This window comes from Carettochelys insculpta, chromosome 1 (assembly GCF_033958435.1).
Source record: "Carettochelys insculpta isolate YL-2023 chromosome 1, ASM3395843v1, whole genome shotgun sequence".
Taxonomy (NCBI): Eukaryota; Metazoa; Chordata; order Testudines; family Carettochelyidae; genus Carettochelys; species Carettochelys insculpta.
In genome coordinates, this window is record NC_134137.1 from 286678298 (window position 1) to 286696033 (window position 17736).

A 17736-nucleotide genomic window follows, 5' to 3' on the forward strand; every position below is an offset into this window, starting at 1 on the left:
CTTGCACCTCTGCTGTCTGGATGCCTTGCGTGAAGGCCACCCTCTTAAACAGCTCTTGAAACTGTTTGAGATCGTCCGGAGGATGGACGTCCCCCGGGGCCGTAGCCTCGTCCGGGGAGGAGAGCGAGGAACCGCTGGGGTACGTCTCTCTGGACCCTTCCGGTTCCTGCTGGTGATGGTACACCCTCTCGCTAGAGGTTTGCGAGGGAAAAACTTGGGGTTCCATAACCAGTCCCCCCTGAGATGCTTGAGTCTCTGTCCCCGGTCGCAATTGCCCTCGGGGGTACGAGATCGTCTGTGGGGATCTTTCCCTAGTAGATTGCCGATGGTGTCTATGCCCCGCGTGGTAGGGGCGACCATGGCAGTATAGGCACTGTTCTTGGGAAGGTGACCTAGACCACTCCCTTGGTGCATACCCTCTGAGTCTGGGGGAGGGAGATCGTCGAGACACTGGAGAGAGCGATTTTGCATAATAGTCCAGCGGTTCAAACCCCAGGAAGGGTGAAGGTGGTCCCAGCCAGGGTGAGGCTGGTTGCAAAAATGGAGAAGGGGGCTCCGGGTAGGCTAGGGGGGACCCCTGCCTTCTGGTTGGAGTCTGCAACATAAGCGGAGGGCTGTGAGAAAGCAACTCCACAGCCCTGTCCGGAGAGGGGCTGCAATGCCTCCTCTTGTGTGCAGCCTTCCCCCTCCCTGGAGGAGGTAACTCCGCCCCCTGACGCACAGGGGATCCCGGCCCCGTCCGCACCGTGCTCGGCACGCTCGAAGGCGGTGCCGCTCGTGCGGTGTCCTTTGGTGCCTGCAGGCCGCGTGCCTGCGCGCTCTGCACCGCCGGTTCCCCGGGGGTCGGTGCCGCTGCCTGCGGTGCCGCCGGTACCGGCGCTTGTTTAGCCGCCGCCCTGCCTGCGGTGCGGGGCGGCTGGCTGATTATTGGAGGCTGAGCCGCTTCCACGTGGCTCTCCGTGCCGCCGCCGATCAGCTGTTGCTGCGGCTGGGGGCTGCTCGCTCCTCCCGTCCCGCTCGCTGTTGCTGCCGGCAGGGATCGGGCTGGGGAGGCTTTCCTCCGTTTCTGCGCTGATGGGGTGAGGGAGGCAGCTTTCCTTTTATGGGCCCCGGAGGGTCCCTCCTGCTGCGGCCGCTCCGGCACGTCTGGCTGGAGGGCCTTATCAAAAAGCAGCATTTTAAGCCGCATCTCCCTGTCTCTCCTTGCTCTGGCTGTTAATTTAGCACAGAAGGAGCATTTCTGTGTAACATGGGACTCCCCAAGGCACCTTATGCATAGACTGTGCCCATCAGATGCTGGCATCGCCTCTCGGCAGGACTCACATTTTTTAAATCCTGAAGAGGACATTGTTGGTGAGTCTTTCAGTTGTTAAACGGGTACTTAGCACCTTCTCTGTGCTGTTTTCCCCTTCCGATGGCCTGATGCAGCAGGAGGGCTGATGGCCCTATGCTCCTGGCCTCCGGCGCTTGTTACTGGGACTGGATTGAAGCTGTCCCGCTTGTAGTTTGTTTGTTGCTTTTGTTTTGTTTTGTTTTTTTTTGCAAAAATAACAACCGGCTAACTTGTAGTAGCCTAAGTACTTGAAAAACTTTAAAGAAAAACAGTTAAAGTCATTGAATACGCTACTTGGCCTTAGCCTAGTTCGGATTCTGTCTGCAGCCGACGGCGGTTAAGAGGAACTGGCGGGGACCGGATCGCGCACATGGCCAGGAGCGCGCAAGGGAGCGGCGCGCACTGGCGCATGCGCGGTCCAGCAGAAACTGCTTGGAAGATCCGATCTGCGGCGCCGGGCAAGCCCGACACCTATTGTGGAGCACCCACGGGGACACTCGAAGAAGAACATATGGTTTGATGTTATTTATTAAGGACCATCTTGTATTCACATGCATTGCAGCTCTTGAATTACTGCATTTTTTAATGAATTCGGAAAAAAACGGCTCCTCTTGCTATTTTGGTTGCCAACCCCTGGCTATAACTATCCTCATTAGCGCATTGAGGCTTCCAGGCTGGTCCCCAATGTTCCCGCTAATCTCTTCCATCCCTGTGTGGACTCTTCCCCATCCGCGAATGGAATACATTCCCTTCGTGCACCATGGCATGTGTGAATGTGAAATACGAGCAGGAACACAACCTAGCTGTGGGCACTCTGCTAGTGAGCTGGGCGGCATCTGAATCTGTTGTGAGTGACTGTCCAAGTGCATAACTTGCACGGAACACTGGCTGTAAGCCCCAGGACCTTCCTTTGCTCCCCTTTGCACAACCCTGAACCCCTCAGGAATAGTTGTCGGACTTAAATATTGTATGTGTGAGACAGCACCTGCCCTGCTGTTTCCTGTGTGTCACTTCATGGCAGAGTTTGTACTTCGCACTGTGATGTTTAAGCAGGGTATTCATTCACTAAGTGATGCTCTCTCATCCCGAATAAACTCATCCCTCTTTTTAGCTTACGATGCAGGTTTTATTCCTTTTTTTACTCTTTGTGTCTACTCAGGGAGAAAAAACAGCCAATCTGGACTTTTAGCACAATAGTTCTGTACAGGCTATAAGATGATTTTACGATCTAACTACTTTTCCACCTTTATCTTTCACTTCCTCTTTATCCTTTTCCTGTGTACGTTTTGCAATCTGTCCATTTCCAAGTAATCACCATTTCCCCACAGGCATACTGCCGTCTATTAGGATATCACAACCATTAGTCCAGCAATCACTGCAGTTAATGAAGATTCTACACTGGCCTCCATATAAATTCCTGCCTATTAGTTAAAAGTAAGTTCAGAGTTGTTTCCACCTTGGTAGGTACCAAAAATAATTTCTTGTTTAGAAGGTCAATAAATAACTTCTGCTAACTATGCCCAGGTGTACATTCAACCAGTTAGCACAGGGGTTGCTGATACCATCTGTTGTTATTGTCCCAGGAGATTGTGCAGCTTCTTTATGCTCTCTGAGAGAAATGACAGCTCAGTGGTTTGAGCACTGGCTTTGTAAACCCAGGGTTGAAAGTTCAAGCCTTGAGCAGACCATTTAGAAGTCTGGGGCAAATAGATTTATAAAAGAAAAACCTGTCAGGGATGGTGCTTGGTCCTGCCAAGAGGGAAAGGGACTGGACTCAATGACCTCTGGAGTTCCCTTCCAGCTCTGTGAGATAAATATATCCCTGTGCAGAGGGCCATCACAGAGCACATGCACCAACATCTCGAGGGCAGTAACTGCTACAGACTGCATGCTGGCTGCCTGGACAGGCATAAGTTTCTCTCTTTCGACATACTAAGATGTATGTTACTCTTTTGCTGTATGATATTGACTACTCTGTCCATCCCTTCTTCCACCCACTCACCCCTCCTCACAGCACAGACAGACATACCATGCCCATGATCCCTCGTATCCCTGTGAACTTGGAGAGTAACTACAGATGATTCCCACCAGAGCGGGTGTGCCTGGAGGAGAGAGAGAGATGGAAAAATGTGACACAGAAAAAACAAAAGCGAACGAACCTGTGGATATCCTGCAGCTCCAGGTTCCAGCGGGGCTCCAGGTCGTCTCCTCGCAGCAGAGTCAGGCTGTGTTTTGTGGCGATGAGGAGGTCACTGCAGTTGGTATCTGAGGCCAACACCCTCTGCAGGAACTCAACGCCCCCGCTAAGAGAGGCGGAAAGTGGACATGAAGCAATTGGGCTTCCCAGATTTTACTTGCTTATTTAAGTAAAAAGCTGATGATGAGCTCAAAGCAACTTTGAATATGGAAGAGCCTAATCCACAGAGGTGTGGGGATTCTAGTTTTCTTCCTGTGACTGAATCCTCACGTCACCACCCCATCTAAACTGGGGCCTGCTGTTTTCTCGCCTTGTTCCCAGCTACACGAAAGAACTTCTCAGGCCCTGCTGGGAGGTGAATCACTGTATGGCAAGTAAAGGGACTCCCAGGGCCTATATGTTCCCCACCCACTCTGCTGTGCACAGACAGAACTGCTAGCTTGGACTCCTAATTATTTAGAAACATGCCTTTTCTCAGTGCAGGCACAACCCTCTGGACACGTGCTTGTAAGGGGAGCACCAAGGCCCAGAGGAACAAGAAGTGCTCTTTATAACACAAGGCATTTGCCCAGTGCAGTCAATGGGACAGGGAGGGAGTTGAAGTTCTTGGTGTCCCAGGCATTGCCTAGGCAACTCTGAGAGACAGAGATACTCAAGTGGAAGGAGAATTGCCCACAGTGCCCCAGCAAAACTACGGCTTAGCCTGTCACCCGACTGGTGAGAGCACACCCACCTGTAAATGTCAATGAGCTCCGATAAGTTGACAGATCTGCGCTTCTCCCACTCAGGCTCCTCTCGCTGCAGCATAGGAGGGAAGCTGTCACGGTTTCTGGCTTGGGCAAAGAGGTCCCTCAAGGCGACTGCTTGGACATTACCTAGCAGATACGTGACAGGAAGAGCAAAGACTGAGATCCCCGCTTGCTGGATGAGAGTCCTGAGAGCACAAGAGGCTGCGACTGCTTGCAGGTGGCTAGTGATCATACAAAAGCAGGAGAGTCTTGGCCTCTCGCAGCAGGAGACAGTCTAGGAAGAGGTGTAGGGAGCATCAGTGGCTTTGGGAAACTCCAAGACACTCTAGTCCTAGGTGTTCCAAGCAGGTATCCGTGCTCCTGTGCCATTCTGTACACTGGCCGTGGGAGGCGCCCATCTTCTCCACTCTCAGCCTGGGCCAGTGCAAGGCATGCAGGGCACATCCTGGCTGAGCTCACAGCTATCCCAGATTTGAAGTGTTTTAGAAAAGAGATCAAATGGAAGTGGGAGTGGCCAGTGGCCCGTCTTACCAAAGCCAAACAGGATATAGATGGCTCCTCGGCTGGTAATGTGAGCTTGAGGGCCAATCAGTTTTCCTTCTCCATTGATGCTATACTTCACAGGCCCACCCAGCGGGTTTCCCGTCTTACCCGATATCAGGATAAAGCACAGGTCTGGCTGTGAAGGAGAGACAGAGATGCAAGGAATTCTGGGAGTTGTGTCTCACACAGTAGGAAGCCACTCTGCCGCAGAATGAAAACCTGCCATTCCTTCCCCCCATACCAACATGTGTCAAGTGACGAATCTTTGGCATCTCTCTCCTTCCTGCCCACCTCCTCCATTTGGTCTAGCTCCTTCTGTTAAGATGTCCTTGTTAGAAAACCCCTGAACATGCTCGGGAGAGGCGCCAGTGAATGAATGGACTTTGGAGCTTTAAGGGCAGTACCTTCTAAAAGGTACTGTGCAAGGAGCAGCACCACTGGGAATTGTATATCATTATCGTCAGTCAGGGGCTTCTCTTCTGTAGCTAAGCCTGTTCTCCTGGGCTATCAAAGAGTCAGCTTTCACTGGTGCTAAATATTCACCTTAAAAACAAAAAAGTAACTGCTAAAGGGAGAAGCACAGGAAAAAAGAGAGTGATTCTCACGTCTCAGCCAATGGGCAATGATTAATTCCACAATGACATTAATCTGTTAGCTGATAAAAGATACAGGCAATGTAATTACTGCTTGAGCCTCCTCTCCAAACCAAGAGAAAGACGACAGGTTTGTAGCTCAGGGGAAGCAGAGGTGTGGAAACTACTTGAACATGCCATTCCCATACTACATTCTCTTCTGACCACGTCCCTGTTCCCCGTCCATAGACCCAGGCCAAGTCAGAGCTCTGGTGGGGATGTATTATACCTGGGTCTCTCCAATGGCCAGAACCACCAGATCTCCAACCTTATCCCCATCCAAATCCGGCAACATAACTGCTGGGGCAGCCAGGGTTCCACTCGGCAGGTGCGCTGGGTTCAGTGTCCAGATGCTTTTTCCTGTAGGACGAGAGAACATCTGAGCACTGCAGCACTTCAAGAAAGCAGAATTCATGAGAATCCCCAGGGAGTCCAATGAAATCTCCCAAAGGAGTAAGCAAGAGAAGGCACTACGGCCCAACAGCATGAGAAATAAACCCAACCGCGAGCAGGTGACTGTGGAATTCATACACAGCGGAGAGAAGAATTCTTTCCTCCCCATTGCTTCAAAATGCTCGAGTCGCAGTTCGCTGCTTTGCTTCATTAGCATCCTGGAATCTCTGTCACGGTCTGCAACTCTTCTGGAGTTCAACTGGCAGGCTCAGATCCTACATAAGAGAAAAGCCTTGCAGGGCAACTGCTGTCCTAACTGGCCAGTGACAAAGCCTGATTGCTGAGGTCAGCCTGAGAGAAAACAATAGATGGGAGGGAACTCATAGTTGGAGGGATGGATATTGGAAGCGAAAATCTATGTCTTAGTTAAGCTTCCAATAAAGGCATGCGATTTTAAACACAGTTTGTCAGTCCACGGGGAACCTGCATGAGGGTCCCATAAACGAGAATTCACAAATTTTCTAACAAATTTTAAAAAGAAGTACAAAGTAGCTCCAGATGCTCCATCTGCCCTCTGGGTCCCTCTGCCAATTACTCTGACAATCGTATTTCTACAAATGCTTTTTCCCCCTTCTGCTAAGGAAAGCATTCCCACCTGCCTAAACGACAAGGCAAAGCTGGGGCTAGGTCCTGCAGAAACATGCCTGTACTCATACAAATAGCAGTGCAGTAAACGCTCTTTAAGTGGTATTCAATCTACCAGAATTCTCAAACAACTGGCACCTAGGCCTCCTCCTCCAGGGGGCTGTGCTGCTCACAGCCACCTCCCACTCCCACTTCTCTCCTACCCACTGGTCGAACACGGAGCAGAATCCAGCCGCTGCCCCTGGTGATGAGGCACACCTAAGCTAACCCCCCCGAAGGGGAGGCTCTCTGTTTACTGGGTGGGACGGGCTGCTCCAGGGTCCCAGAGACTCCCATGAGTGCCCCCAAGTGCGTGGCTGCACTGAAGCTAGAGGTGGCTGAGAGCAGCACTCTGACCTCAGGAGCAGGGAAGAACCCCACCATTCGGGGCAGGCACAACGGGAGCGGGAACAGCACAGTGAGGCCCCACCGCAGGCTGCCCAGGAGAAGGAGGCGCTGGTGAAGAAGGGCAGCCCAGCGGTGCAGCTGGCAGCAGGAGGAGCCAAGAGGCAGAGGAGGAGGAGCTGAGTGATACCACCATGCTGCAGCAGGATGAGACCCCCCTGCAGGCAGGCATGGAGCTGTGTCAGGGACTGGGCAAGGATACCTCTCCACCATCTGGCACATTTGAACATCCAGCATCATCCTGGTCCCAGGGGTGCCAGTTATGAAAGAGTTTGCTGTATTAAGTAAAATGAGACTACCTAGGGCCTGACATAGCAAACAGTTGGGTATCTGACCAGTCTCACCAGATTCATTCATTACAACTGTTTGAAAGTCATGCTGTGTTGGTCAGTTTTCATTGGGCACAGAACTCATGCGACATTTCGATGTTCCCTAACTGAATGAATATAACCACCTTTGACCCATGGTTCCACTGCAAATACTCATTATAGCGCCAAAAATATTCTACAACATTTGCGTAAAGTACTCTCTTCCCACAAATGCTTCTGCTAGCAAATTCACTTCAGAGGATGTCCACTAACAGTAAACACAAAAAGATTGTGGACATGACTAAAATGCAATATTATTTCAGATCTAGTAAATACTTTCATCAACCTAATTTCTCCTCAAGATGTAACAGGCTACAGCATATTTCCTTGCCTCCTTCTCTAGATAAGATGGGTAGTGCTTCTCTGTTGTTGCGTTGCCTAGAGAGGTGGTGGAGTCTCCATCCCTTGAGGTTTTTAAGTCCTGGCTGGACAAGGTCCTGGCTGGGATGATTTAGTGGGGGTTGATCCTGCTTGAAGCAGGAGGCTGGACTAGATGACCTCCTGAGGTCCCTTCCAGCCCTGTGATTCTGTGAAACAGCTGCCGCATCCCACTTAAGAGGTGGCTGCATTTCAGTGGCAGGTGAAATGACTCCTATGTCCTTAATCTATATCACTGGGATGGTACAGGCTATAACAATGAAGTGTAAAAATTAACTTATGTATTATGCCTTGTAACTTAACAAACCAGCTGTCACGTAGCACTTTAAAGACTAACAAAATAATTTATTAGGTGATGAGCTTTCGTGGGACAGACCCACTTCTTCAGATCTGAAGAAGTGGGTCTGTCCCACGAAAGCTCATCACCTAATAAATTATTTTGTTAGTCTTTAAAGTGCTACGTGACAGCTGGTTTGTTTTGATAGAATATAGACTAGCATGGCTAGCTCTTTGTTACTGTCCTTGTAACTTGATATGCATTAATGAGTAGGACATCTTCTGTATTAGTACTCTCAGTTTTGTTTTAGCTCTGGACTTGCTCCTACCATCAGGAGTTATTACTGAATTATCGAATTGAATTATTCAAGGTGATCAGTTCATCCCCACATTTATGTCTGGAATTACCTGAGGAGGCATGGAGAAGGCTGAGGAATTTGGATGTTCCAGTCACAAGGCAGACAGGCTCAGTCGGAGCCGTGAGAGTCAGTCCTTTACACTGCACGCTCCGTGCCTCTTCTGGAATGTGGCTGGACCATAGGGTGCTGCCATTCACACCCGAAAGGGCCATCACAGTTACCCACGGCCTAGAGACACCTGTAGACACACAAGTGGGGAAGTGAGATCCCTTGCAAGCAAAGGAGAGAGAGAAATGAGGCAAAGTTATCTCAGGCTACTGTTCACTTATGGTACCAGTCTGTGCTGGTTCCCAAGTGGAAAAAATTTAAAGCAGCCACATTCACAAGACTCCCATGCAGTTCCTTGCTAGCTCACACGACTGGAATTGACATAAACTATCTCTAGAAATATGTGATGCTACGTCTCTGCTCTTAGTTGGCAAAGGAACAATATTTACTCTCCTCAATCCACCACAGGTACATTCATCACCCTACCTGAAGTCATACCACACTACTGTTCCTCTTAATGCTCATCCTTCTGCTGGCTAATGTTTAATGCTTAGAAGAAGTTGGATTTACCATTTGTAAAGTATCTGGCTAATTAGGCACAAGACCCAGCATGTTCTAAGATTCTGTGGCAGCAGGATTTTGCTCCACATGCTAAGTGTTTTTCCTTTTTTCCAGCAAAACAAAAAAAAAAAAAAACCCAACCCAAACTGTTTCCAGCCTTTCTTGTTTTGAAAATCATCCAAACAGAATCAAACAATGTGCTGTCTTCCTGAGTCTGCAGGCAGCACCAAATAGCAGCTAAAAGGAGAATGACAGGTCCCAATTTGTTTTAATCAAATGCTTAATGATAACTTTAACATCAGCCTAGCATCAGACATACTGTTGATTGTTTTAGCAGAAACTTCCAGCTTGTATGCTGATGTCACACCCCCAAACAAACTCCCCCCCATATTTCAAAGTGCTAAGAGTCCCAAATGCATCTTATCCAGAGGGCCTCTCCCTAAGAGCGCCTAAAGTGCAGTTAATGTGAGGCTAGTACAAAAGTCGGCTTCATGCTGAAAACTGGAAATGTGGGAACAGTATAAAATAAAGAACATGGGGAGTACAGGACAGGCTGAATTATTCATCTTCATATTTTATTCCATTCAATCACAAGTTTTAATTTAAACTAATCTGCCATCAGATTTCTATCTGCTGCACCAGAATCCCTTGGACTCCAGGGACCCTGCTGTGGAATTTATTTCTCGTTTGTAATGAGGTACAGACCTGTGCCACGAGGAAGGGAAAGTTTCCTTCCTATCTGTATTCATATTACACCAATCACTGCAATACTGAGGCACAAAGTTTGAGCATTGCCCTCCTAAACCCGGGGTTGTGAGTTGAATCCCTGAGGAGGTCATTTAGGGATTGGGGCAAATAGATGCCAGGGATGGTGCTTGGTCCTCTCAAGAGGGCAGGGGACTGGACTAGAGAACCTCACAAGGTCCCTTCCAGTTCTAGGAGATGTGCATCTCCAATTATATTATTTTTATTACCATATATTTCCAATACAGTCATACCCCGAGATACGCCCATTCGGGCTACGAGAATTCAAGTTTACGAGCAGCTTGATTAAGGACCACTTCTTCGCCTTACGAGGCATTTAGTCGAGTTTACGAGTGCCTCAGCAGGATGCAGACACCCTGCAGCTGGAGAAAGTCAGCCCATCCTGGCCCCAACCCTGCCGTTCACTCCTTGGGCGGTGAGGGGGCTGCCTCCGCCTACCCTGCACAGCTGTGCCTCGGACACTGCTCACCGCCTGGCGGCGGTTTCCTGGAACCCCCAGCCAAGCCTTTACCTGGAGCTGGGCTGGTCTCCACCTCGGCACTGCAGGAGCAGCGTGCCCCAGCCCAGCTGGTAGCTGCGGGCTCCCAGGTGCTCCTGGGAGACGAGGCTGCTGGCCACACAGTCCATCCTGGCCCCGCCCCTGCCGCTAGCTCCCTTGGCGGCTAGGGGGCCGCCACCATCTGCTCTACACAGCTGTGCCCTCTGCCAGGTAAACCTAAGTGGGTGTTAATTTTGGGGCTCAGGAACGCATAAAATTTTTTCCCATTGAAATGAATGGTAATTACATTTTCAACTTATAAGAATTCGCCCTAAGAGGAGTTTTTCAGGAACGAATTACCCTCGTAAGGCAGGGGAAGACTGTACACACCAACAAAATAAGTCCTGGCTCATTGACTTTGTCTCTGGTACTGGAATATATTTCACTTCACTGTGAGGTGAAAAGAAGCTGCAGAGATGCAGTGAAATGGCAGCTGGGAAGCTCCACACACATGAAGCTCGGAGCAGTGGGAAACCAGTCGGACTCAGTGACAAGCCAACTTATTTCTATGCTTCTCACATGTTCTCCCATGTGTTTCCAGGCAAAGGTTAGCAGAGAAATGAAAAGCAGCCTGAGGAGGTAACATGGGACCGGTTCATATTAAAGAGCCTGGTGCAGTAATATTACTACTGTCAATCAGTAATCAATGCCTGCCAGGACTGTCACAGCAGACGTGAGCTGCTTTAAGGAGAGGTCTGAAGGAGGACAGAGGGGTAGCTCTGCAGACAGGTAGGACAATGCCCAGGCGTAAAGGCTGGCATGCAGAAAATAAGAAAAAAAAGGACAATCTGACCAAAGAGCCATCCAGGCAGGAATTCCTGATGAAGCGCAGTTGGCAGTTCACATCTTACCCAAGACACTAGCATTCATCAGGGCTGTGAAGGAGAGCAGGATGTCCGGGAGCCCATCACCATTCACGTCTGAGAGCTCCAGCGGGAAGAGCACCCCACCTGCGACATTCAAAGCAAATCAGGAGCTGTTAGCAGAACGGCTGCCCGACCCACTCCGCACCACGGGGATGAGGACAAGCATGAAACAACAGGGGTCTGAACAACCAACCATCATGGCATCCATAGGAGACCACTGAAGCAGTGCTGCTCCCCAGCTATGTACCTCGGCACACAGCACAGCTCCAGTGCCGGGCTCAGCCAAAGATCCAGCAAGGGCCTGCGGGAGCCAGCAGAGATGAGTTATCTGGACCCCCCCCAATGATCTGGCCCCACACCTCTGCCTGACTTCTCAGGGCCCAGAAATGGGAAGAGGAAAGAAGGAAAAGGAGCAGAATCACATCTGGGCCTCACAGAATCATGTCACAGATCACTGATGTCTCAGTGGAGATACCAAGAGCAGAAGCATGTTAGACAATCCCACAGATGAGCTAGCTATCCTGTGACTGTTGGAGGAGAGCCAAAGATCTCAGCACATTTAAATGACTGATTGACAGATTTCACAAGGGGAGAAACACGCAGAGGAAATCCTGTTAGTCAAGCCAATTTGTAGACACAAGTAAAAAGTCATTTCTCCCCAACCAAGAGGCTATTTTCTGGAAAAAGTCTTTATTAGACAACAGATTTATCTCCTACTAGCACTTGAGAGGGACCGTGTTTAACAGGAACCAGAGGCAGGCTGGGTGCACCAGACATATGCCTGTTTGTGGCCTCAGAGTGCTTGTAATGGTGAAGAGGATTAAGTTTGTGCTCCTCTTCTCTAAACAGGCTCTCCCAGGTGGGTCTCGCTCCACCCTTAGCCCGTGAACGACCCCCTTCCCAATCATAGACAGATGCGGCTCCTAATGGTTTCTCACCTGCTTCCTGGCCTAGGTTACGCTTCCAGGTGTTATGCAAGTCTCTAGGAGGACAGGGAATGAGGAAGGCGCAAACCAGCACCAGAATCATGGAGATAACCATGGTAAGCAAAAAGACTGCTGTGCGCAGGTAAGGCATCAGGGAAGAGGCTGCCTTCTGCTCCAGGCTGCCAGTGGCCTTGGCAGGGTACCTATCTGGGGCACTCTCTGCCAGCCGCTGCTTTGTCACCTCAACCTCCACATCTGAGTCTGGGTCCTGCACCTCCTCCAGTGTGCTCTTCCCGTTCTTGACTCCCCCGTTCTTCTGCAAGTTGAGTACAAGGTCATCTTCACTCTCATCACTGTCAGCCTGAGTGAGCGGGTCATACTCTCCTAGGTCTGGGCTCTTTTTCCCTGAGAAGAGAAGCAAAAAGAGAGAGAATCAAGCATAGCTGATAGGAATGAAAGCGAGACCAAGCTCTCCGCAATTTTGGGTTCCAAACAAGGGTGAGCGTAAGAGAGGAGACAGGATGTCTGTGTCTTCTGTCTACCCAGGTGATGGGCACGGGTGGAGAGGATGTGGTGTAAGGGAGAAAGTGGGCTCAATGCACATCCACCAGGAGCTACGAGAACTTTCCACAGTTTCGCTTCTCAAGGCAAACCAACCAAACAAACCCCTGAGGATGTGCTTAATTTCCTCTAACGCTGTCTGGATCTGTAATGAGAACCAGTTCCCTGGAGCTAGTGCACTATATATTTAGACTTGGACGGATTAGAATCTCATTGGCATACATCAAGCAGCACTGATCTCATCGCACACAACAAACTCATGAAAAGATATTTCCATTCACAACTAAAAATTCACAGAGAGGGAAAGTGAGAAAAAAAAAACTACTTATAAACTTACTAGAGCTGCGGTGTCCAATATGTGTTCTACTCGCCACATACGACCGATAGGACACTGTTGTGGCAAAAATGGCTGGTGGGGGGCAACCCATAGCTCTTGTAAGCTTTAAATGCAGCTACTCCTGAGAGCCGCACACAGGGAGTACCATCTGCCTGCTCCACACACTCACCCCACCCCTTTATGGGAGAAGCACGTGGTGGCACCAGTGGCAGCCCCGGTGGCAGCTCTGGTGAGTTGCCAGCATGGAATCAGAATGTAGGGAGGGACTGGGGTTGCCTAGCTCTGAGGAAGAGGGGGCATTTATTTAGGATGGGGGGCTGGGAGTGCCTGGTTCTAGGGCAGTCTGGCTTGGGGATGAGCATTTATTTAGATAATTATTTATTTAATAATATAATGTGGCGAATATGGAAAGACAACAATCACAAGCATAGAGATCTTTAAAATTCTACTGGACACCACTGTATTAGAATCTGATTTAAGGTTATTTACGCTCAGTGTATTTTTAATGCAATGTTCACAATTTGTGTTTGAATGAAGATTGTAAAGCTTTATAACCAATGTTAACATCTAGGTGTCAAACACTTATTACTGAACATGCACTATGGTCCAACCTCCGGTCCAACCTCCCTATAATTTTCCACAACTAGGAAATGTAAATTGATAATAAAAATATTTAAAAATAAACATGGATATCACCTGTCAAATGTTTTTTAAAAGAAAAAATTGGATTCTGCCAAGCCTACCTAACTCCATGCTTCACGCCCTGCATACCTAAGTCCCAGGACTATCCTTTCTGCAACCTCCGAAGTCAAAGCTGTAATCATGCAGGTTCCTTCCATGGGAGGGTCCTCTCTCTGCATCATACTTTTCATCTGCTCCTCATCCCTGCTCCACAGTGATGTCACAAACCACATTTCTGTGACATCATAGTTGCTTCCATGGGAAGCAGCTGTGTTGCCACATGCTAAAATGTGCTTCAAGCTGTTTACAGGAATATTTCCAAAATACATTGTGCTAATTGCAAAAATGCGTATTGTATGCACTCTCATACTATGATAAAAGGGAATGGTCCAAAGAGGAGAAGTTAGAAAGTTTTGGATTCTCATGGCAATGTTAATTCGACCATATGGCACAGAAGTAGTTTTTTTCCTGTTTCTGTTCTTCTCCGTAAAAGCACAACTTAGTTCACACCTGTTCTATTGTTAACTGTAGAAAATGTGCAGTTTGTGCATGTGCTACACAGCAGAATTCATATTGCAGCAGCCAAACTTAAATTCTTCAGTTAGGAAAGATTGTAGCAGTTTGAGCAGCCAGATTAGTAATTTGTCTCCCACCAGTAGAAATGTTGGAAGTGTTCTCACTATACCATAAACGAACCTTCACTTTTTCCTCCCCTCACCTATGTTTGAAATGTAACTTCAATGTAAACTATAGGATATTGTAATGTAAAGGTAAACAACACTGTTAAGCCACAGTTAAGTCATTTTTAAGTCTAACTGCTTCACTCTAAATGGAAACAGCTTTAGTTAAGGCAACGTTATAGTGACATGACAGTCCTGTCAAAGCTGAAACTGCATCTGAAATTCTGTTTAAAGGTTGATATTTCTAAGTCAGTCCTCTAAAATCCAAGCGTTTCATCAGCTTTCTTTGAAATGTGGTGTACCTTGGAAGTATGCACAATTGGGTTAGTGACCCAAATTTGGGATCCTTTGACGGAAGGATTCCTGATTTACAGGCTCTCCTGGAAATCCAGTTTCCTTTTTCTGCCTTGTACTGTTTGAACTGAGAGGTACTAATGCCTGGATAAACCACAGACCTAACTGACATTCACGGCTTTCAACTAACCTTTCAATTAACATAGCAAAGCATAAAGTAATCACAAGCCCCCAGCTAACACCAAAGGCGTTTTGCAGCCCGTGGCTAGAGAATGCTACAATTTGAGTCATTGATGGGAATTTTATTTTGGAGGAAATTTAATGGAAGTTTCTGAAGGTGAAAAACAGCTATTTGAATATTGTCGTGATGTGGGGCGGGGTGAGAGGTGGTGGATGGGTAAAGACTGGAGGCTGTAGCAAAGAAAGCAGATTTATAGCGAGGAAGCTAAATGAGGACAAGTGGTAGACGACAGTGGGAGAGGTCGGGGTCTCAAGTGAGGGAGACCTGGAGTTTGGGGCAATGTTCCCTCTAATCTTTTCCATCCATGTACAGATTTTTTCCATCCATGTGCAGAATAATTTTGCATGTCTCAGTGCACAAAAAATTGTGCACCACCAGTAGAAACAAAATACCTAGCTGTGGGTCATTTGCTAATCAGCTGGGTGGCATCTGAATCTCTCCTGAAGAGCTGTACAAGTGCACAGCTTACAGGGAACACAGATTGGGGGGTGTGGGATACTGGGAAGAAGGTTTGGGAGGGCATGACAGAGGAGTGGGATACTATAGGGGTAAGGGCACCTGTCAGCCGCACATGCTTCCCTTCCATGTGTGCTCAGATTGCAGGGGGAAGGGGGACATCTTGCACCATCCAGGTAGTTTAAGCCCCCCGTATGAGCTGGGATATGGAAGGTTTTGCCTCTCTGGGGTCAGTATGCCAACTGCAGGGCGTATTGTGGACAAACACCTGAATTCCTACAAACTCCTATCACTAGCATCTCTCTTCCTCTTCAAAAAACTAGGAAATTCAGTGGCAGGCAGCTAACGAGACAGTTACAGTTGTTTGATGAGATGTTCAGCCTTGCAGAAAATGCTGAGTTGAGCAAAACTCAAAACTTCTGAAACCCAGGAAATAGACAGTAAAGTTTGCTGCTTTGGAGGAGGTGGGAATTGAGGATATGTGTAGGCAATCCTTGCATCGGGGATTTGTGAAAATGTGTGTTTTACTAGACAAAAAAAAGGGGCAAGTGGCTACTTCCTGATCCCAGAGCAGATTAACGTGGTGCTTCCCAAGAACCACAGCATGGAGGTCTGGGACGGATGGCAGTTACCCTAACTGCTGAAGGTAAAGAAATGTGTGTGCTGTCAGGGCTACCAGAGTGTGGATTCTGGTGCAAGGCTCATTCAGTTTATGGGAGAGCAAGAAATACACCATAACATAGGCACTGCAGATTATGGACCAAGTTGGGTGGAAAGAGGTGACCTGCACTGGGCACCATATTTTGCCATCTATGCAGTGTCTAACATGGGGCAGGCAAGATACAGCCTGCAGGCCACATTCGGCCTGTCAAACCTGTGGATCCTGACCGTGGTCCACCCCACCGAGACCCTGAGGTAAGTTCCTGGCCTGCCACAGCCTGAGGCTGCTCAAAGTGGCTGGCTGTTCCATGTACCTCTCTGCGCCACGTGCCAGAGGGGAGGGGAGGCAGGGTGAGAGGAAGGACCTCGTGCACTGCCCCCAGCCCAATTATCGCAGCTCCCATTGGCCTGAAACCTAGGACCTGTGAGAGTCTTCCCTGATTTGACCGAGCATCTGCCTACACTGGTGTGTGTATAGGGGGGTGAATCTGTCTAATTACTGCAGTGTCTTCACCACGGTGTGTGCACCCTTGTGCCTCTCGCTGAGGTGGAGAACCAGAGTAGATGGGAGAGTGATTGGTGGTCAATCTATCGTGTCTACACTAGATGCAATAAATCAACCTCCACTGGATTGACTGCTGATCTGTGAATCCAGCCCATAACATAGCACTGCCCTGCGTTATACTAGAAGAGGAAGTAATAGCAGAAATATTCTTATACCTGGGAGTAAAGACTTCAGGGGTATGTTTTCTCTGCTTGTGGTGGGGGGATCCTGGGTACAGTAGTGGATTGAGAGCCTAGCTGGAATGGGGAGTGCAGGTAAAGGGATGGGGCACAGGCAAAACTGCCTACGTGACTAACATCTTCTGTTTTCTGTTCAAAAAGCCAGAACAATTCAAAAGCAGAAATCAAAACGTCTGAAACATAGGAAATGCCGTGTTAAATTTTCCCAAGAAATTTTAATTCTGCCTTCCTTCAGCGATGCCCCAATACACCATTAACATACATACTTTTACTGTTCGAACCTTCCAGTTGACAAAATGATTAAAGAACAAGTAATGTTGCCCTCATCATCTTTCCTCTGTTCCCTCGGAGCTGGCAGTCGTCCATGGGAATCACTCACATACACTCCAAAGCTACACATGATCTTCAGGATCCAGTATGCATCACTGCAATACCGAACTGTGTACATGTTACAGCTAGCAGGGCACAGGGGTCTTATTGAGAAGGCAATTATTAGCAGTAAGCTGGGACACGACAGCAGTCTAAGTATTTATCATCTGTGTGCATGCCAGGTAGTGTGCGCGTCAGATGCAACTGAACTAAGCGGTGGAGGCAGTGATTAGCTCTGCTTGGTAGAGAGGTGTTTGTGAGATCTGTGGATTACTTTGGGATATGTAACAGATCAGTGACTGTGATATGAGAAGTACCATGTTTAGCACCCTCTCGTGTGAGAGGAAAGGGAAGAGGTGCACATGTGTACCTTCAGCATGCGGGATGCACCATTGCTGTGCAAAACTGTACAGAGCTTTGATTACAGCTGAAACCAGCAATGAGAAGGAAGACGAGGGGATTCTCATACTAACAAGTGAAAGATTAGGTTGAGAAGGCATTCTGTGAGCAAGCAGAATTCTAAAAGGCCATGGAGTAGTTCTTGAACATGGCATTCTTTCTGGGAGCTGGCTAAGTGTGTAAGCGCACACCAAAATCTGCAGGCTCCTGAATCTGACAGTGTCAAGGACTATTGTGAGTATGTACATATTTACCTATTGCTGAAAGAGGGTAGAGGGAAGGTGGAATGGAAA

The 17736-nt window shown here is 48.5% G+C and overlaps 1 protein-coding gene across 1 annotated transcript in view; it reads right to left on the bottom strand.

Moving 5' to 3' along the window:
* FAM234B (family with sequence similarity 234 member B) overlaps positions 1-12307 on the bottom strand; it is a 31345-nt gene extending 19038 nt beyond the window's left edge. The window contains exons 1-7 of the mRNA XM_075010757.1: positions 12034-12307; positions 11081-11179; positions 8367-8555; positions 5684-5814; positions 4811-4958; positions 4264-4405; positions 3493-3636 (exon numbers count right to left, since the gene is read on the bottom strand). Coding sequence (XP_074866858.1) covers positions 3493-3636; positions 4264-4405; positions 4811-4958; positions 5684-5814; positions 8367-8555; positions 11081-11179; positions 12034-12172 — 992 coding nt within the window. The 5' untranslated portion in view covers positions 12173-12307. The remainder of the gene's footprint in view (positions 1-3492; positions 3637-4263; positions 4406-4810; positions 4959-5683; positions 5815-8366; positions 8556-11080; positions 11180-12033) is intronic.
* Between the last annotated feature and the right edge of the window lie 5429 nt (positions 12308-17736).